The sequence below is a fragment of the Lichenostomus cassidix genome, chromosome 4A (assembly GCF_008360975.1).
Source record: "Lichenostomus cassidix isolate B80296 chromosome 4A, HeHo_3.0, whole genome shotgun sequence".
In the NCBI taxonomy this organism is placed as follows: Eukaryota; Metazoa; Chordata; class Aves; order Passeriformes; family Meliphagidae; genus Lichenostomus; species Lichenostomus cassidix.
In genome coordinates this window covers 3,906,226-3,926,866 of record NC_139485.1, presented here as the reverse complement: position 1 = coordinate 3,926,866, position 20,641 = coordinate 3,906,226, and the positions used below count along the sequence as shown (strand labels likewise).

Sequence of the window (20,641 nt, the reverse complement as noted above, 5' to 3'; positions counted from 1 at the left end):
TAAATCATTACAATTTTTTATTTTATAATAAACTTCTCATTTTTCCCCCAAGGAAGACAAAAAACTGTGAATGAGGCTACAGAACACCGTCAGTGAAGAATATTCAAGACAGACCCAGGCCAGAGGTGAGGCCAGAAAGGTTCCCCACTCCCCCAGGCAGAAGGGGTCCATCCCCAGAAGCCTCCATGGCCCTTGCTCATCTCCCCACTGCATCAGAGCAAGATCAGTGCTGTCACAGGAGGCAGCTGAGCAGCAGAGATGGCATTGGGTCAGGCTACTGATGGACTGAGAGGATCACGCTTTGTCCCCCCACCTGCCAAAGCTGCCAGCAAAGTGGGACAGTGTGTTAGGTGATAAAGCTGTTTTCTATACATGTATGTGATGTAAATTTAAAAAAACCCACGATTCATTTCAAAGCAAAATAATTGAGTAGTCGCTCTTCCTGCCAGGCAATCTCTCTCTAGGAAGACTTCACACATTCCTTCTCCTGCTCAATAGCTGCAAGAAAATAGAGGCCCATTAGTCTCTAGTGCTTTTTTTTTTTGTGGAAGCACACAATGGAAAAGGCTTCAGAGGATTCACTCAGGCCCTGGTGTCCAGTTTTGTGGTTTGACCCCAAGTGGGGTGGTTTAACAGTCAAGTTAGAAAATGACAAGCCACACACGTGCGTGGCAGCAAGTCGGGCACCTGTCTGCGTCCGTCCGCAGCAAAGTGATGCCCTGAGGCATCAGCTTGGCGAAACAGCCATCTCCGAGTGCCTATGCCCGCTGCCCCGGGCTGCACACACCTCTGCCCGCGGCTTTCTCCGGGCCAGAGCCCCCTGCCGCCCCAAACCGCCCCTGTCCCCCGGATGACTCGGCGGCGAGATCGGCCCCCGAGGGCATTGCCCCGCCGGCCGTGCCTCCCGCCCCGCCAGCCCCTGGCCCCGCACTCACTCTCCTTGGAGGGCAGCGTGTTCTTCTCCTCCGTGTTGGTTTTCTTCAGCTTCTTCTTGTCGAATTTCTCCACCTCCGAGAGGTCTGGTTTGTCGCACATTTTGCCTGCGAGACCCCCGCCGCAGTCAGCCGAGGGATGGGGACGGGAAGACAAAGGCGGCCCCGGCCCCCCCCGCGGACAATAGCGCAGGGCGGGGCGCGCCGCCGCCCCGGGCACCGAGCCGCTCCCCGGGCCCGGGCAGCCGTGTGGAGCGGTCCCCCGGTGCCCGCACCCGCCAGGGGACCCCCACCCCGCCGCAGGCAGCCAAAGCCCCTGGGACCCACCGCGTCCGCAGCCCCCGCCCCGGGGCGCCCCGGTGAGTCTCTGCTCGCAGCAGCGCTGCGCGGGGCTCCCCCCGCCCCGCGGCCCGGTCCGTACCTGCGGCGCTGGGCGGTGCGATGTGCGGTGGATGCGATGTGCGGTCGGTGCCGGCGCCGGTCCCGTTCCCTGCGTGTCCAGGTGAGTCTGGAGCGCGCGCCGCGCGGGGCGGAGCCTTTTATACCCCGGCCGCCGCCCAGCCCGCGCGCCCATTGGCTGCCCGCCCGCCGCGCCTGCCGGGAAGCGCGTGGCCCGCCAGGGGGCGGCCGCTCCCGCAGTGCCGCGCGACAGGGGCGCGAGCGGGGCCGAGCGTGAGGGGCGTGAGGGAGGGAGATGGGGGGCGCGGGGGACAGGGGGACACCGAGTGAGGGGATCGCCGGGGACACAGGTCACACATCCCCTCGCAACACACACGGACACGGCTCACACCCCCGCGCACACGTGCACACAAACACGGGTCGTAGCTCTCACACAGCCCCTCACACACACGCGGACACAGCTCCCGCTGCCCCTCTCGTGCGCACACGCACCTGGGCGCCACCTGTGAGGGGCAGCAGGCTGCTTGGTCTCCATGAGACCAGGTGACGCCAAAGCCACTGTCCCAGCCCCAAAACCTCCCCCAGAGGCAGGTGCCCCACAGCAATGGAGGCAGGTTTACCCCGTGTGTGTGTTCAGGGCTTCTCCTGCTGCTGAAGCAGAACTGGAATAAAGCAAGCCTCTGGTTAAAACCAGCACCCTATTCTCACACCTGTGAGAGATGCTTGGCCACTGTGCCCAGCTCATGGCTACACTGACTCTGGCCACAGCACTTCTTGGGGAGATCTGGGGAGACTGAAGAAGCAGCACGGGTGGGCAAGGAGCTGACCATACTCACAGGCTCTCACTCGGCTGCAGCAAGCCTGGGGACCAGCCTGAACTGTGCAGATGGGCTGGTGTGCAAGTGGAAGAAATACCTTCGGTGGGAAAAAGCCAAGGAGCAGTGTAGGCAGCCAATCTGATCACAGCAGGAAGGATAGTGGCAGTCTGGGGGCCACCTGAATGCTGGACACCAGGATAGAGGGGGTGGAGGGCCAGAAGGGTCCTGTAGGTGCTGAAGGGAATGAGGGGAAGGGGAGGAGGCAAAATAAAAAGTATCCTGACTGCAGATGAGGCTAGCCAAAACCTTCCTGCAGAGATCCTGGTGTCATGGTGAGCAGGAACCTGTTACAGAGCACCAGGGGCAGCAGCTGTGCTGCAGCAGCTCTCACCTCCACCTCCTCCTGGCCTGCCAGCCTCTGGGTTATGCTCAGGGCTTATTGGAGATTTTGCAGAGAAAATCCCCAGCAATCCGGAGGAAACACTTGCTTTGTGTTCTTTAGCAAGACGACTGCCGTCTTGGCAGGAGGGACTGGTGCTATCCAGCGACAGCAGGTCACAGCCGGAGGTGGCCCTTTGCCGCAAGCCCTGAGGCACCTTCTTGCTCCAGCCAGAATGTGGGCTCTGAATTCAAGCGCCAAGTGTTGGCAAATGCTGCAAAGGCCAAGATCTAAGGCCAGGTTGCTCTTCTGAAAGGAGTCTGGATGGCAGTCTCCAGTCCCTGTGCCTGGGGGGATGGAGGGAGAGGCTGCAGGCAAAGCTCCAGGCCAGGCTGCTCCCAGAGTAGCTCTGATTTGGTGGTGCAGTCCCTGGCAGGGCCAGGTTTGGAGGGTGCCACAAAGCCAAGCGCTGCAAGCTCAGGCAAGGCTGCCTTCACAAGCATCCTTCAAACCCACCCTGCAGGGCCTGCATCACACAGCCCAGCCCCAGCGAGAATAGGCTCATTTTTCCTGCACAGCCAGCAAGAACCAAAACATCCATGCAGTTTCAAAATGAACACAGGAAATCCTTTTTGCCTTCACGCAAATAGTCAGACAAGTGTTTTACCATGTGTTTATTCTCCGGCTGTGCTCACCTTCCCCTCAGCTTCCCCCTTTGCTTGCCTGTTCTCCACATGCTTCTCCTTTGTGGATGCTGCAGTCTGACGTAGCTTTTGTCCCTGGCAGGCAGCGAGTGCGAAAGAACCTGATCCCCACCCTGCCTGTGCACAGCCCCTCGCCAGCACCAGCTGCACCCAGAAACCTGGTCACCATCCTCCCACCTTCCTCAGCAGAACCAGCTGCACCCACCAGAGCCAAGGCACAGCCCCTGGGTAATGTGTTCCAGCTCCTGCTGCTGCAGCACTTTGCAACCCCGGGTCTTTTTCTGGGCACAAAGCCACCCCGGTGGCCACGCAGGCAGGGGAAGGGGAGCTCCCCCTTCCTCGAGCCACACAGGCACCACCACACTCATACAAACCACGGCCAGAGCAGCTTTAAAGCCAACCCTGTGCGCTGCCAGCAGGGGAAAGGTGCGGCTGCTGCTGGGGAGCTGCTAAAACCCATCTTGCACAAAGAACAAGAAAGGAGCTTATATCCCAGCAAGAGCTTTTCCCCCTGACAAATTAGCAAAGCCTCCTGTAACTGCACAACCAGTTTCTTTCTTATGTCTTTTGGCATTTCTGCTTTCAATAATTTATAACAAAAGAACTGAGACATCAACAGGGGGAAAGCAAAACCAGCCCTGACCTGAAATAGCACAGACTGACTGCCAGCCATTTTAGATGGGTTTTAGATCTTGTACAGAAAAAGGCTGTCAGGGCTGATACAGTCTCCCCGATGGCCATTTCCAGGAATGCCTTATTCTCCTGTACAGGAAGAAGGCAGGAAGTTTTCTCTGATCAGAGAGGTTTTTCTCAGCCTCTTGATGCTGTCTGCAGGGCACCAGCATCACAGCTGAACCACTTCACAGGGCCAGAGTACTTTCTCCTGTTTTTACCACAGCCTCCTGCCACAATCCTTCACATCCATCAGGGCAGGAGCAGAGAGCCCTGGGAAGGCAGCAGCGTGTTGGGACTCATTCCTCCTGTGGATGTTACTGTACTTTACAGAAGGGCTTCCCAACATCATTTGCGCCTTGCCCAACAGCAGCAAGACAAGGTACTGCTTTCTTTAGATCACAGAAACACCGACTCCAGACCTCCCTCCATCAGTAAGACAGGAGGGAGCTGCCAGCAAATTATTTTGAGATGTGTCTCATTTTGCTTTTAACAGTGGACACATCCTGCTACCTGCAAGGCTTACCTGGTAAGCTCAGTTCCCACCCTGTGCATCAGTTTCAGGTACCCAGGCAGGTGAGCTGGGCTGATACAGGGCTAATGATTGATGTGTTCCTCATCCCTGCTGAACTACCAGCAGGCAGCAGACAGGCATGAGATGGCTCCTGGCACCAGTATCAGCATCCTCACACCTGCAGCCACACTGCAGCTGTGCTGTGGCAGAGGGAGCTGCTGGAGCTCTGTCCTGCTCTTCCAGACCTCCAACTGCAGGAGTACAGTAAATGACTTGGTTGAGATTTTCTCCTGGGGAATAACTTGTTTTCAATAGTAACTCAGGCAGCTGTGAGGGAAGCCTAAGACAACCCCACAGTTCACCTCCAGACTTTGGTGAAGTCTCCCTCCCTTCTGACCTGAAGATTTCAGAGCAGAGTAACTTTACACAGGTATGAGAACCACCCCAAGGAGGTATTTCCTATCCTTTCTAAGAGCTAGTGCCATACAGCATTTGAAGTCTGTGCCCTCTCACAACTCAAACCCCCAGTTTTAATAAAGTAAGAAAACATTATATACTAATAGCAATGGTCTCCTGTGTACAAGTAGCTGTAAAGCTCATGTTCTGTTTTTTATTTTTATCAAAGATGAAATCTGCTACATCATCCTGACAAGACCCACAGCACCCACCCTGCAATTTGGGGGAAAAACCTTTTTCCCCCCCAATTATAGACCAGTACTGCAAGACATTTTAACAGATGGACAAAAATCGTGATCCTCAGCAAATGTCTGCCTGAGGCCATGGTCATGTTCAATCTAGGCCTGAAGTCCATTTGTAATGCCAAAGACCTTTCTCTAGACCTGCCATCTCATCCTTCTAACTTCATTTATACTTTGTCATCTGCAATACACAATGAGAAAGGATCAGGGTTTAGTCAGAAAAAATACTTCTCAGGACATAATCCTGCTGTCTCTGATCATCAGCTTCGTGCAAGATACTTACAAATTCTTCATCTGTACTTGTTAAAATATTCAAGCTTCCCCCACCTGAACATTATGTGAACAAATCTGCTCAGATACATAATTGAACAGTACAAGAGAAGCTGTACTACCACCTCTAACAATTAAGTCCAGGAAATCAGATATGGACAAAAGCCGTATCTGCTTGGTCCCATGCTTTTCCTTCTGTGCAATGTGAACAGAGCCAACCTGAACCTCACAGCTGGCCACATGCACAAGGGTTAAACCAGACAGCCTTCCAAGGTCCCTTCCAAATGAAATTACTTCAGGATCTGCCCTTAAAATGACCCAACTCTGAAGATTCATGTCACTTAAGATATTTAGAAGCACTTACAGGCAGAGGCTGTGGTTTTTAAATAAAAGTTTAATTCCTTCATCAGGTCTTAACTTTAAACACAAATGCTGCTGAAAATCCTCCCAGTGCTGCTCCGATGTCCCAGCTTTTGGCTCTCAGAGCAGCAGCATGATGGCAGCAGGGGCTCCCATACAGGAGGTGGGATCACAGACTCTCAGGAGAGCTCAGTGCAGGATGCAAAGCAAAGAAGCAAGAGATGCACAGTTTCCAGACAAACACCAGTTCTTATACAAAAAGAAATGCTCTACACTAATAGAAGTGTTAATGTTGCCACAGGACAGGAGTTTAGGAAGGGAGAGAAGTCTTCAGTAAAAGGCACAACTAAAGAAGTACTTCCCTAGATTTTAACCACATCTTTCAGTTAGTTCCACTTATACTCCAGCCCCCAGCCTCTCAAAGCCATGCTGGTACTGTAGAAAGTAATTTCAAGTTCCTTCTTTTCCCTTTTCCCCTTCCTCCAGCTCAAAAACAAATAAAAGAGGAGTGCTTATTTAAAAAAAACAAAAAAACCCAAACAAAACCAGAATAAAACAGTTTGGTCTATAAACCGTAAGAGTTCAAGAGAGACTTAGCAGTTTACCTTACGATTGTCTGGTACGTTTTTTAAGTATTCAAGTTTCAGATGATACTTATTACATCCAAGAGCCTCAGCCAGCTCTAATTTTGGTATTTTTTTCAGGCACTTCTGTGGCCTGTCAGGTTGGTGTTAAATCTGCAGTTTTCCCAGTACTGTGTATCACCAGCCTCTTCAACCCATTGCCATAAGAACTCCTGAGCAGCATCAGACCCCCTCCAAGGGTTTCTTCAGGTTTTGTAGTCCTGCAGCCTGCAATGCCCCTTGGCTTAAGATATTTTGCTAGAAGCAACACTTTCAAGGAAAGGCAGACAATAAGCAGGACAAACAATGTGTCAGTAACTTACATGATAACAGGACTGAAGGCAATGAATGAGAGGCTAAGCCAGCTGGACACAAAGCCGCTGTGTTTTAGGTCACCCCAGCGTCTGAGCAGGCACTTGCTAGATGCAACAAACCCTGCTGCTGTTGGATAAAGAGGCTGTTTACTACTGTACTGGTAAAAAAAAAAAAAGGTTCAGGGGGTTGCACAGCAGGTCAAGGTGCAGCGGCAGTACATGACAGCAGTCCTCTAGTTAGCTAGCAAGGCTAATAGGAAGCTGTGAAATTGAGAAGCTGATTTTAGCCTGCACTAGAAACCAAAGCACACAACCACCATGAGTCCTCTGCGGCAGAGTTTTCAGAAAAGAACACTTGTCCAGATGCACTTTCTCCATTAAGCTAACACAGCCCAGGCTCTGCTCTCACCCTCACTTTGCTGTGTAGCACAATAAAGGGCATTTAATTTCATCAACAATCAAGAGGAATTCAAGTTTGCAAGCTACACTGATCTCCTTTCATGGGAGGAAACTGTAGCAGAACCACCTCCTAGATGTCTCCCCGGGCTTCACCAAGGGTCAAGCTTGGCCACAAGCCTTCCCCACCACTCTCCAAGGGCTCTGTCAGGTACAGAGTGGTAAGACAGCCAGCAGTCTCTTGGGCTCTTGCTGTACATCCAGATCAACATGTCCTAGGGAGCTCCACTTCCCAAACAATTTAGGGTGCGCATGCCGTATCATCTATCCCTGCCCACAGACAAACCCTCTCCCTCCCCCCCTCAAAATAATGGTGGCAATTAGCCATGTGTCAGTCCTGCTCTCCACAGACCTGCAGAGTTGAGTCAATGCTACTGATGAGCCCCAGGCACAGGGATGCTGGTGGAGTTGGCTGTTACAGAGATGAGCTTTCCTCCTCCAGCCTCCCAGTGTTGGGAACAGAGCCAGCAAGCCTGACTTAAGCAGGAGCTGTGGAGAACTGCACTGGAACAAGCAGAGTCTTCTACTGAACTTTACAACAAGCTGAACGACTTTTGGTTTAAAAAAAAAAGCCAGACAAGCAGCAGCTGACATCTGTTGTTATAAAGGGACATGGCTGAATAGGTAGGAAACAGATTCCCCATTGTGAGTCCTCCTGATGGCCTCCGCAAGGATCATTGAGATGTCAATCACCTGGAAGGGAAGAAAGATGCATCAGTGCCATTGAGAAAAGGCATCAAGCCTGAAAGAATGGCTGGGAAGTCAGGGAGAACCTAAAGAATAAACTCATCACCCACATTTACAACACGCCAGATGCAGACAAATTACTTCTACACAGGATTAGGATTTAATTACATATAAGCCTAAAGATGCTCTACAAATAGCACTACAAATATTGTAGTTGATCTGTCAGAGTTACAGTCGCCTTGCTTTGCTCAGACTCCCTAAGCTCAGTCTGTTTACCACAGGACTCTTATTCACTTTGTGCAGAGAAGTTAGGGCAGTCTAAATCACCATGAAATCACTTCCCTTGAGCCAAGAGGTTTTACCACTGCTGCCAGCAGTCTGAGGGATGAAGCTGCTGTGCTGCAGCTCAGCTCCCGGCTGCTGTGCTGGCTCCATCTGGTGGGGTCAGACAGGTACAAGGAGGAAAAGTCGAATCTCAGCCACCTCCCAGCTCTGAATCCCCACAGCTAAAGCAATTCAATATATGTAGTCTAGTAAGAATCCCCATATTCATGGTGCATTAAGGAAACCAAGTGAAAACTATATTTAATGTTTTCTATCTTCTGGACAGTTTGTCTCTGAAGGGAAGAAAAAAACAACAAGCTGAAGAGTAAAGTCTGTGACTGGTAACAAATCCTTTAGCTCTGTGTTCCTCAATACCAAATGTCAGACATTAGTGTAAAAATGAGGTATTAAAGTAGAGCCTGGAAAACTGCTCCACTGCAATCTTTGGCTACAGCTATTTACACAGAGGTTGCCAGTTTAACATTTTGCCTCCACCAGCTGCAGTGTGGAGCTTGGAAACAAGCTGAAGCACCAGACATGTTTTAGATGTTCCAGGAGTATCATCCAGAAGTTAGCGCTGAAAGAAATGCAACCCACCAGCAGCTTGCAATCAGCTTATAACATACTTCCAAAAGCAGCTTAAAATTGACTACAGCTTCAACCAGTTCAGCTTGCCTTTCACTAGCAGACCAGTAGTGGAGAGGCTGCTACACTCACACCACAGTATTAGCTGAATCTTGAGTAGTGTCAGAACTTCTCTAAATGCCTGTGTCCTACATACTTGTGTTGTGAAGCTAAGGCCCATCTGGAATTAAATCTGGCCAAGGATGTCAGGGACAACAAGAAAGACTTTTCTAAATCCAACAATACAAAAGGAAAACAAAGGAGAATGTGGGCCTGTTACTAAATGGAAGGAGGAACCTGGTGACAAGATGCAGAGAAGGCAGTTAGTGAGCACCTTCTTTGCATCAGTCTGCACTGACAATCAGGAGACATGGATAAGGGAATGCTGGAAGGAGGACTTTCCTTTAGTCAAGGATGACTGGGTTAGAGAACACTTGGGCAGACAAGTCCATGGGCCCTGATGGAATACATCCTTGAGTGCTGAAAGAGCTGGCAGACATCACAGCCAGGCTGCTCATGATCAGCTTGGAAAGATCATGGAGATCAGCAGGAGTGCCTGAGGACTGGAGGAAAGCAAAGATAACCCAGGAATTACTGGCCAGTCAGCCTCACCTGAATCCCTGGAAAGGTGATAGAGCACTTCATTCTGGCAGCCATTTCTATCCAGATAGATGACAAGAACATGATCAGGAATAGTCAGCATGGATTTTCCAAAAGTAAATCATGCCTGACCAACCTGATCACCTTCCATAATGAAGCAACTACATGGATGGGTGAAGGGGGAGCAGTGGATATTGCCTGCCTCAACTTCAGCAAGGCTTTTGACACACTCTCTCATGAAATCCTCATAGGCAAACTTGACAAGTGTACACTGGATGAGTGGATTGAGAAGTGGCTGAACAGCAGATTCTGAGGCTTATGATCAGCTTTTAGTTTTCATCTGGATGGCAAAGGCTAGGCATTAAGTGGCAGATACACAACAAAGCTGTCAGCACCAACATCAGAAGTTCCTGTCTATTTCTGTTTCAGCATATCACTCCTCCAAAGGGCACACATCCAACTACTTGCCTACATTGTGGCCCCATTAAATCAGATATCTGATCTAGGTAAAACAAGCCCTGAAAAAAAGTACTTTAATGAACTATTTGAGAGGAGTTGGGATAGAAGCTGCATTTTATCAGTGTAACATGTCTGTTACCCTACAACAATAGGGCCAAGAGAACTAATCAACACTGACTGCATTACCAAACTGAACCACTGTCAGCACTACACAATATTGTGAGTTTTCACTCCCAACAGCAGAACAGACAAAGCTACCACCCCCAGGAGGGACAGCAGAGAAAATAGATGCTCACCTGGATTTTAGGGCACTGCTTCATCTTGTCCTCCTGGGGTATTGTGTTTGTGACTACAACTGCCTCAAAACAGGCATTGTTGATCCGAGAAATTGCTGGCCCAGAAAAGATCCCATGAGTTAAGATGGCATAAACTTTGGTGGCTCCAGCTGACACAAGCCTGCAAGGGGGGAATAAAGAAGGATGAGTAATTCTCAGCAAATATTAAGCTGACATCAGTGCAGTGCACATGGTAAGCATGACAGGAGACAACCCTATATGCTTAGGGGACAGACTATTTTTGATTCCCCCTGTCTATTGATGGGGGTGAAGAAAACATTTTAACAAGTACCATGAAATCCACCACAGGCAAAGCACACATTGAAAAAACCCATTGTTCCTAGCTCAGGAATATCTGGAACAGATCATACAAATCACCTTCTGTAATTTTTGCCTACACAAGGTAGCAGATATTTAATACTGTGTTAATACTTTAATACTGTGTTTAATACAGTATTTCACATTGTGTTAATATTTGTGTATTTAATGGTTTATAGTGTTGCATATGTTGGTGTTTCTAGTGTAGAAGGCAGGAACAATATCAAAGTTTGAGAAGCTAATTTCTAATACAAAATCAGCTGATGGACCAGACAACACTTAGTTCTACCAGGCATGGTCAGTGATGGTCTAATCTCCTTTCTACACAAGTGATGGTCCATTTTCAACACAAACATTTTTCAAATTAAAAGGAAAAGCCACCATAGATGTCTTCTACCTATTCCCACCACAAGAACTTTAACTGGGCCTTTTCCTTATTTTCTATGACACACATAATCAAGAAACTGCATGAGACTTTGTGAAACTCGACATGCAAAGAACCTGCTTAACCCATGACACAGTGCTCTCTAAGAGCAGCTTCCTGGGTTAGGAAGGCAGCAGTCAGCCCCACTCACTTGTCTGCAGCATGGCAGATGGTGCCACACGTGTCTGCCATGTCATCTACCAGGATGGCCACTCTGTCCTTGACGTCCCCCACCAGCACCATGCGATCAACCTCGTTGGCCTTCTTGCGCTCCTTGTGAATGAGGGCAAAGTCTACATTCAACCGATCTGCAATGGAGGTCACTCTGAAGAGAGAACAGTGTCCAAACAACACTTAACTCCACACAGCAGCTTCAATCAAAGCTCTTTCAATATCAAGCACACTACACTAAGAGGAGCTGTCATCACATCTGTTACTGTTCCCAAGCAATTAATAAAAGGCACTCTGCCACCTTAGTTTCCCTTCAAGCAGCTAAACTGCAATCTCTGATCTAATCTCTCTCAGTGACAGCAACTAGATCTCATCTTTCATCATGACCGCTGTAAACTAATTTGCATTTAAGCTGAAAACAAACCTTAACCAGCAAGGTCAGCAAACCTGAAGTGATCCAAACACTTGGAAAGTTGTCATCTTTGTAACGCTACACCGATAAGGTTTAAGTTGTGCTATGACAGGGCTCTGCTTTCACTCTTGTAAGCACTCAGTCATCATACACACAAGCACTGGCACAGATTGTGGCAGCATTACACATCCAGGAAATGCAAATCCACCACCTCACATTTATTTCCATTAAAGTGACCACGGAACAACCTTATTAGAGGGATCTTACCTTTATATATTAATACTGATGAATTGCAAAGAGCTTAGGAGCATTAAGAGCAGAAGGAATAAAAGACACAAAAGAAATTCTACACTTGAGATAAGTAGACTCCTAGCCCCACTAGATCAGACTCACCACCCTGGGGGTCCTACACAAGACTGTCAAACTACACTGAAGTATTTGGCTTTGCATATCTCCATAAAATACTGCACCAGAAAGATCGACATATTTCAGTATAAGAGGCTTTTGAGAAGATTTTTTCATGAGTCAGATTATATCTGGCTGGTTTGGCACTTCATATACTGCGTTATGCAACAAGCTACAGAAATATCTGAATATACTGAAGGTCTTGCCTAATACATGAACCATAGCAAGGCTACAGAAGACATACAGTAACCTACAGTATCTCTTGGCTGTTTGTGACAGATCACTTAAAACATTCTGAGACACGTGAATCAGATCAGCACACACCAACGTTTTGGTGTGACGGCCCTGGATTAAAGAATACATCTGTGTCCCTCTACTGTTCACATATAGCCCTCAGACAGAAGCATCAAGGAACAGCCTAGATTCTCCTAAAAAGCACCTGAGAACATTCTGAGCTGCCCACAAACTGGCATGTTTGTCTGCAGAAATATGGGAGATTGTCAGGCTATCAAAATAGAAATGTGCTATAACATATGCTGCTGCTTTTTGGAAAGGAACCATCTATCTTCCTCACTCTCGGGGAAGATGAAGAATGGCAGCAGGCTTAAATCACAGCTAGATATTCAAATCCAGGGTAGAAAAGTAAGAAAATGCCTCAACAGACTAAGCTTAATTCTGCAAAGAAAGCAGCCTGGATAAAAATGAATCATTAATCAGCAGCAGTAACCTTGCCTTGGCATAGGGGTATGAGCTACACTATTTCCTCCTTTGACTGGCATGTCATTGTACAAATTGGTTTAGTCCAAGGCATGTAGTTCTTGTGCAATTCTTCCCTATGCAGCTGTGATTCTAGAAGCTATTTAATCCTCCATGTAGATCAAGAAACCTTCTAAATATTCCCTAGGAAGAATATCTGACCACTCTTCACCAGCTGTCCCAGACTGTCTGAGAAAAGGCAGACTGGCAGAGGGAACATGTTTTAAAAATAGGGTCACAAGTATTCTTAGGAACTGCAGTAGACACAGAAGGAGCATCTCAAGCTACCTGACAGCTCACCTCTTGGCTCCACCAGCATCTGGTGAAACAATGGTGCAGTTCTTCCACTCTGGAATATTCTCTTTGATCCATTTCAGTACAGCAGGCTCGGCATATAAATTATCAACAGGGATATCAAAAAACCCCTGCAAGGAAGACAACAGGGACAGATGTAGCTGCAAGTCACATTCCAGAAACAGCTGTAAAAAGCCTTCTGTATGATCAGGCATGCAGTTTTCACCTTTCCACAGCTTTCAGCTTTCCTTTTTACTTCCCTTGATGTAAGGGCAGTAGTCTTTGGGATATACAGAATAGTAATGTAAGTCTTCAGAGCCAGAAATAGTTCAGCGGCATAAATAACACTTTACATCTAACACCTCCACAAACTGAAACTAGTTCTGTCCTGAGGGGGTGCAGAAAACCAGCATCAAATGCACTCATTTCCAGAGCAGCTGGCTGCCTGTTTACAGTCTTTAAAGCTCATTATCCAAACTGTTCATATCTACAAAATAGGCTTGAGTAACATCTGCCTTTAAACTAATGCAGCTGGTTCCATAACTTTACAGTGACCCTGCAGACTTCTCCAGGCAAACCTCAAAGGTCACTAAAAACCAGAAGTTAACCCCAGAGTAACAGGCAGGCGAGTGGAAAGCAACTACTCCTGAGGAATACTTCAAGGTATAGGGGTAACAGACCCTTCTTACATCATTCCCTCTGTGCTCACCAACAGAGTAGCTGCAGGAACCAGGCTGAAACCAGCCAGATGATGGAAGCACGTATGCACAAATTATCCCATTAAATCTCACCACTGCTGCCGGTGCAAGGTCAGCCCTATAGCACACATCAACTCCAAGCTCTGAAGGAAGAGGGGTACCCCTTGGGCTCAGTTAGTTCATGCTCTGAGCCTTCTCAGCTGTGCCCCCATGGATTTTTTCATCTGTGACAGTATTTCTGGGCAAATCATACTGAAATGTGATTGACTGCACTTCCAACTGTTAAAATGACAGCTAGCCCACCTACTTCACCAGGCAGTAGATACCTTACCCTTTGCAGAAATACAACAGACACCCTTTCCTCTGCCACACCCATCTCAGTTGCACTGAGTTGGTCATCTTGGTCTTGAGCACTTGCTCAAGGTGGAGAGAAACAAAATCAAATAGAGCTTGCAGCCCCTCCTTTCCCTGGCAAATATCCTTGCCAGTTTCCTTACACAGCCCAGGTCAGGACTTAAATTGCACTGTGAGATAGTCTGTTCATAAGCCAACAAAGCCTACGAATGATTTTCAATTCACCACCAGCTTGGAAGAGAACCAAAGCCAACTTATGTGGGAGGATGGCACTGAATGGATACAAGTGGGATTGGCCATCCTGCCAGAGGCAAGCTATCAGATCACTGGTCAACTGAACCCACAAAAGCAGCTGTGCCAGGATACCTGAGGGCAGAACTAACTGCTCACTACTCCAAGACAACACACTAAGTATCAGAAAGCTCTATTCAGAATTTTAAGGACACTCTTTATAAAGCCATTCTCCATCCCACATTCCTCAGAGGTATAGTGAAGAACACACAGTGTCACTGTGTGGCATGCTGCAGTGATCATTTATTAGCTCATTTACACAAGACTCAGTATGCTTAGTCTGATCAAGAACAACTATACTTTAATTTACAGGTTAACCTGTTATGCACCTCCCCATTCAGTCTCCAGTTCCCAAGTCCTGATTACTGCTGTGTCTGAAAAAAGCAGATGACTGGAAAGCTTGCAAGACAGTCAAGAGGCTCACACTGGAACTGGTTAAGTCCTTTTCTGATTTTTGCTCCTACCTGAATCTGAGATGCATGCAGGTCCATGGTGATTATATGATCTGCACCTGCCACAGAGAGCATGTTTGCAACCAACTTGGCAGAGATTGGAGCTCGACTCTAGTACAGGAAAAAAAAGACAGTACAAGACAAGTTCAACTCCTTCAGCAAGATGTCAGCCTTCTGCTTCCAGGCAGTGATTCACAAGCAGTTACTAAAAGCAGCACTCATTAACATTGAATCTTTTCATCAGCTAGTGATTAGACTTTAGTATATTTTCAAGAAGAACTAGATCTTTATGAAAAGATCATTTTGCAGTCCAATGTCCTGAAGTTTAAAGAAATGAAAAGACACTGGATATGCAGAGGAGGCGACAAAACTTCATTTAAATCTTCTCCAGCAGTCAGGACTTTCAAGGTGTGCATTCAACTTCCCTGCAGAAACCTTTACCACATCCCTTACCTTGTCCTTTTTGTCCTGACGAGCGTAAGGAAAGCAGGGGATGACTGCTGTGACTCTGCTGGCTGAGGCAATCTTACAGGCATTTATCATGATGAGGAGCTCCATCAGATTGTCATTGATTTCCCCACAGCCACTCTGCACAATGTAGACATCCTCCCCACGAACACTCTCGCCTATTTCCACACTGGAAACAGATGAGAAGAGAGTTGTAGACACACACAAATTAAAGCACAGCCATTACCTGTGCCTGCAGAGCAACCAAGGCACTGCATTCCCAAGGGTCTGTGGGTGACACTGTCACATAATCAAGGCTGTTGAGCAGGAACACTGCTGTTTATTTGCTCAGTGGCTATTTTACAGCACTCACTGATCAGATTTAATGGCCCAGCCAGAAAGGCTAAAAGCACTCAGCCTGTACTCTTGATCTCAACGTAAGCTGACCATGTAAACACCCCAGAGCAGGCCTTGTTCCCCTGGAATCACAAGCATAGCCACCTCTAAAAGCAGCAGTGTACAAAGGAGCAAGGACCATGACCAGTCACCAGATGGAGTGGGGTCAACGTGCTACCAAAGCAACACTGCAGCCAATTATCAGACTGAGTCGTAACAGCCATTCACTGACTCCCAACAGAGAAGCACTCCAGTATTTCACTCTGGAAAGGCTTCTGGGGTTAATTTCCTCCTGGATGCAATGCACACTAATCCCTGCTGATGAAGGGACTGAATACAAGCCAAAGGTTCTGTTTGCCAGCAGCAAAATGCCAGCCAGCTCCAGTGCACGTATGGAGACACCTGCACCAGAAACAGAGTGGGGAAGAAACCACTTCACTTACAGAGCCCCTCAGGGTAGAATTCTAATTTTAATATTTCAGTCTCTGGCCTTTCTAATCTCTTCTTCAAACTTTTTCTGATGACTGTTATCTATTTATAGTCTTACTGCTCAATATCCATCAGTGAGCTGCTCCTGTCTTTACTGCATACTGACTTACAGGATGCATACATCTCTCATGGAGAGTTTCAGTCCATGGGAACTCTCTGCTGGGTAAGTGTCTGATTAAGAGCAGTTAGCACACAAGTGTCATCTCCAATACTAAGGTGATTTAAGACATTTACAGTACAAAAGTGTCTATGAATTATTCTGTTAAAACAACCTTACTCTTTTGGGGAAGCACCTGCTGTCAGTTTATTGGGGTAAATAAGATGTCTTTTAAATCTTCAAGGCACATTACCTGCTAACATAGGAACCTGCTGGCCAGCCAACTACATGGGTAAGAGCAGTTAATAAAGAACCACAAGAACAGTGCAAGGGCTGTGAATCAAACCGAACTTTTTGTAACTCCTCTACAACTCTTCATACTACCTCTAAGGTTTTACAATCAGTAACTATGCAAGAGAAACCTAATATTGTATGTCACATGCACATCCTGGATTTTCCTGGAAAAAAACCTACTGTTTCCAGAAGGAGTGGGTTGCAGCAATCAAGGTTCTTCATATTGTACTGTGTGGTGTAGACATGGTTAGTGTACTCTCTAAAGCAAGCTTCAGGAGCTCCGAACAAATTTAAACCTCTTTTTTAGCTTTACGTAGGATGGCAGCAAGATTTTTAAAGCACAGATACATGACACAAGGCGAATGTTAGGTTTCAAAGCGTGAGGGAAACAGACTGCATGTCTGCAAATGCCTCGTGGAGGTGTGAGCCTCTTTTCTTTCCTCAAGAATTCCATCAATACTTTTTAAGACTCTGAAGCTCCTCAAGAGTAGCTAAAAGGTACCTGCGACACGCTAAGCACAAAGTTATGAAGCCTCAAGTCATCGCAGTTTAGATTTAAAGACGAAAAAACCGAATCAGTGTAGGTGGAACTCCGAGATGTGCCGTCCCATCAGCTCGCAGCTTTGGGGTGGAGGGGGCAAGTCCGAGGGGCGAATTTCACCGGTCCAGCGCTTGCCACAGCGCCCAGGTGACACAAATCCCACAAGCTCAGGAGCCCCGCACGGCCCCTGGTGCGGGAGAAGCCCCGAACGCGGCGGTGGGAGCAGCGTGGGGCCGGTGCCATGCGATGGGGGCCGCGGGAGGCACGGCCGGGGCCGCACATGGCTCCCAGGGCGCACCGCGGCCCGGCCTCGCCTCGCACCTACAGCCGGCTCTGCCCGCGAGAGGCAGGCGCCATGCCCCCGAGGGCTCCGGGGCAGCAGGGGCCCGCCGGGTGCGCTCCGCGGAGGTCTCCGAGCGCGGCTCCGCCGCTCCCCGGCCGGGCCCGGCCGCACGGACCCTGAACTACAACCCCCATCAGCCCCCGCGCGGACGCCGCGCGGCACCCAGGGCCGCACCGCCGCGAGCTCCGCCGGGACCTGTAGTGCGGCCGCGCCGCGCCCCGCCCCGCCTCACCATGTCTCCTGGTTGCTGAACTTCTTGGTGACCACCTTGCCCAGCTCCAGGCCCAGGCGGTCGGCGATCTTCTGGGACAGGTCCTGGTGCGAGCTCCCGCTGAAGATCTTTATGTTGGGCATGGCGGCGGCTGCGGCAGCGGCGCCCTTTCCTTCCTCCTTCTCGTCTCTCCGCCACGCAGCGCCCGCGGCTGCCGCGCGGGAACCCGCCCGCCTCCTGCGAGGACGCAGCACGGTGGGCGCAGGTCACAACAGTCTCCCCTCCGCCGCCATCTTACCCCTTCCCGCCCGCCGCGCCAGCCCTTTATGGGCTCTCCGCCCCCAGGACGCGCCCCCATCGCTCCCCAATGGCTGCGCCGCGCAAGGGGGCGGGGTCCCGCTCGCTCGCGCCGTCCTGTGGGCGTGGCCTGGGGCATCTCCCTCTCCTTGAGGGCGAGGGGAAGGGAGGGCGGCCGCCCGCTGGGGGCGGGGCCTGGGGAAGGAGGCGGCCTGCGATTGGTCGCTGCCTGGCGGCCTGGCCTGCGATTGGTCCGATCGGCCGCGGCCGCAGCGCGCTGCCGGCGTTTCCCCACGTGGCCGCGGCGGCAGCAGCCGCCCCCCGGCAGCCATGATGGCGCCCACCGCGCCGGGGGGAAGGAGCTGGGCAAGGCTCCGCTGCCGCCTCACGGCGCCGCGCCCGCGTCCCCCGCCCGCTCCGCTCACACCTCCTCACCCGCCGGCTGCGGAGTCGCGCGGCGCCGCGGCGTTCGTTACCTCAGCATGCCGGCGAGCTCGCGCCCGCCGCGTCCGTCCCCCGCCGCCCTGCGCGGCGCTGCGCTGCGCCGAGCTGAGCTGAGCTGAGCTGGCGTCACCCGGCGGGCCGCGAGTGAGGCGGTACCGGGGACACCGGGTGGCACCGGGCCCGCTGCGGCACCGCCAGCCCGCCGCTGCCGAGCCCCGGCCCTGCCCTTCAGGGGTGGGTTTGATTTTGGGTCAGCGCTACAACCCCCGTGAGGGCTATTTGAACAGGCGGGGTAATTTCTGAGGGGTTTTTTACCTTTATAGTCGCGATTTTGTACACAACTCCATACCAAATTATATATTAACTGATTCATATATACAGATATATATATAGTGTATCTATCTTAAATATACATATAACTAGCCAAAAACTAGCACGAAATTAGCCTTTGCAAACTATCAGCTTGTGTGTGACTGCACTATGCACGTTAATTTGTCTTCAGGGAAAATAAACATTGTGCTTAAGGGTTTTTAACGTTTAAACCTGGATTGTTAACCTTTAAACGTGGATATCATTGTATCATAGAATATCCTGGGTTGGAAGGGAATCACAAGGGTTGTCAAAGTCCCGACTCTTGCCCTGCACAGGACATCCCTGAGATTGTCAACAATGTGATTTTTATAGTGGTTTATTCTTGTTCGAAATTTCTGATCCAGTCTCCATTCATTGGTAATAGGCCAATGTAGTCCTGTCCTTTTATTAAGACTTAATTATCTGAAATTACTCTTCATTATTTCAAAGGAAAGGATACTGAAATTTTAACTTTTACATATTAATATAAAGCCCTTCAAAATAAAAAGCCCTGTGGGTTCATCACAGAAAATATGGGAATTGATAATTGCTCACGTTCCTGTGGTTCTGTCAGACACACAACAACCAGCAAGTCCAGTGTAACAATGGTATTAAATCAGTGTCACCTTACTCCCTGTCCCTCCTTGTTATTTTCCCCACACAGTGAAGAAGGAGGATTGACAGGTGTATATAAATATACACACAAAAAAAAAAAGCCACAAACAACTTCTTCAGAATTTTCATGCAATTGTGTAAGTCCTATTCATGCTACCTGAATTTCTGAGAGACAGTAAACTTCTGCAGCGAATTTGACCTTGACTTACTTTGAGTCCTTAAGGATTCGACCAGAAGAAATCATCCACAATCAAGTGGGGCTGGCCACATTTTCTGTATTTCACCTTACGACTATCCTGGCCCCAAATGCTGCTGCCATTATCCCCAAAGACCTGTAAATTCATGACTACAAAACCATACTTGGAGGAAGTTTTCTATGACACATTGTACAGTGTCAATAAACTTGGAATTTATCTGGATTAAAATAGATACTGATTCCCATACTTCGCATTGATGGAACTGGATTATCAATATATGGTAATTTTGATTATTTTCTGGTGTAGCTGTAGCAGTTGTGAGATGCTGTGACAACAAATCCAAGGAATGGAGAAGGAAAATACAGCCCTGTGCTTCTAATTTGTTGCTAAACATTGCTCATTTTAACAAACAAAATTAATCATAGCACTGAAGAAAACTTCACTAGTGGGTGGCTACCTGATGTCTCAAGAGATGGGATTTGTGGATACCTCCCAAATTTCCAGCAGCCCCATTACTGCCCAAAACCCACATCACTGCAGCCATTCTCTACTGACTCCTGGACTTTGGTCTGGGACACACCTTGGGTTTGGAGGATTTGCTTCACTCTTGCTTTAAATTGCATTTCTTCTCTGCTGTTCTTGAATACAGAATGAGAGTATTCTGTGCCCCAACATTCCAGACTCCCCTAAATTTATTTGTGAACCAGGCACTGGGAACCTGAGCCTGAAGGCAGGAGAGGGTATATTTAAACATGCAAATTATGCCTCTCGTTGATGAGCTCTGGCTGGGTTTTCCTACATAGGACTTGGGAAGTAGCTTTCCTGTCAGGTTCCTCCTGGCATCACAGAGACGCGATTTGCGGGAGTGTAAAATCTGACCCAAAAATAAAAGGAAAAAGGGAATTATATCCTTAATCCTAAAACCAGGAACTGGCAACCTGTTATGTGTAAAATCAAAGATTTTTTTTCCCTTTCTGAGCTGGCGGCCAGGTGTGTTTTCACACCCACCTGCTTCCCTCAGTATTTCAGCCTCCACAATGCCTTTGTAGATTAGACAGCACTTTGTTCCTGAGGACAAAAGTCCACCTCCACTAACGACTCACAAAGCTCTTGGAACAGGATAACCTCAGGGATTTGATTAAGGAGAAGCTCTTAATGCACCAAAGTCTTGGTTAA

The 20,641-nt window shown here is 48.8% G+C and overlaps 2 protein-coding genes across 3 annotated transcripts; both read right to left on the bottom strand.

The window, feature by feature from the left end:
- LOC146437323 (thymosin beta-15A homolog) lies at positions 1-1,508 on the bottom strand. The gene is made up of 3 exons (XM_085060137.1): positions 1,354-1,508; positions 936-1,040; positions 1-498 (listed from the first exon to the last, which is right to left on the bottom strand). The coding sequence occupies exons 2-3, from the start codon at positions 1,033-1,035 to the stop codon at positions 461-463; spliced, it is 138 nt and encodes a 45-aa protein (XP_084916263.1). The 5' UTR covers positions 1,036-1,040; positions 1,354-1,508; the 3' UTR covers positions 1-460.
- Positions 1,509-5,762: 4,254 nt separating this feature from the next.
- On the bottom strand, positions 5,763-18,457 carry PRPS1 (phosphoribosyl pyrophosphate synthetase 1). Of its 2 annotated transcripts, none has more exons than XM_085060135.1 (8): positions 18,335-18,457; positions 17,583-17,798; positions 15,197-15,380; positions 14,756-14,854; positions 12,955-13,079; positions 11,062-11,235; positions 10,130-10,289; positions 5,763-7,832 (listed from the first exon to the last, which is right to left on the bottom strand). In XM_085060135.1, exons 1-8 carry the CDS (start codon positions 18,340-18,342, stop codon positions 7,740-7,742), a joined length of 1,059 nt encoding a protein of 352 aa, XP_084916261.1. In that variant the 5' UTR covers positions 18,343-18,457; the 3' UTR covers positions 5,763-7,739. The 2 variants fall into 2 exon arrangements, with proteins under 2 accessions (XP_084916261.1, XP_084916262.1); XM_085060136.1 differs by lacking the exon at positions 18,335-18,457 and adding an exon at positions 18,294-18,309.
- Positions 18,458-20,641: the final 2,184 nt, after the last annotated feature.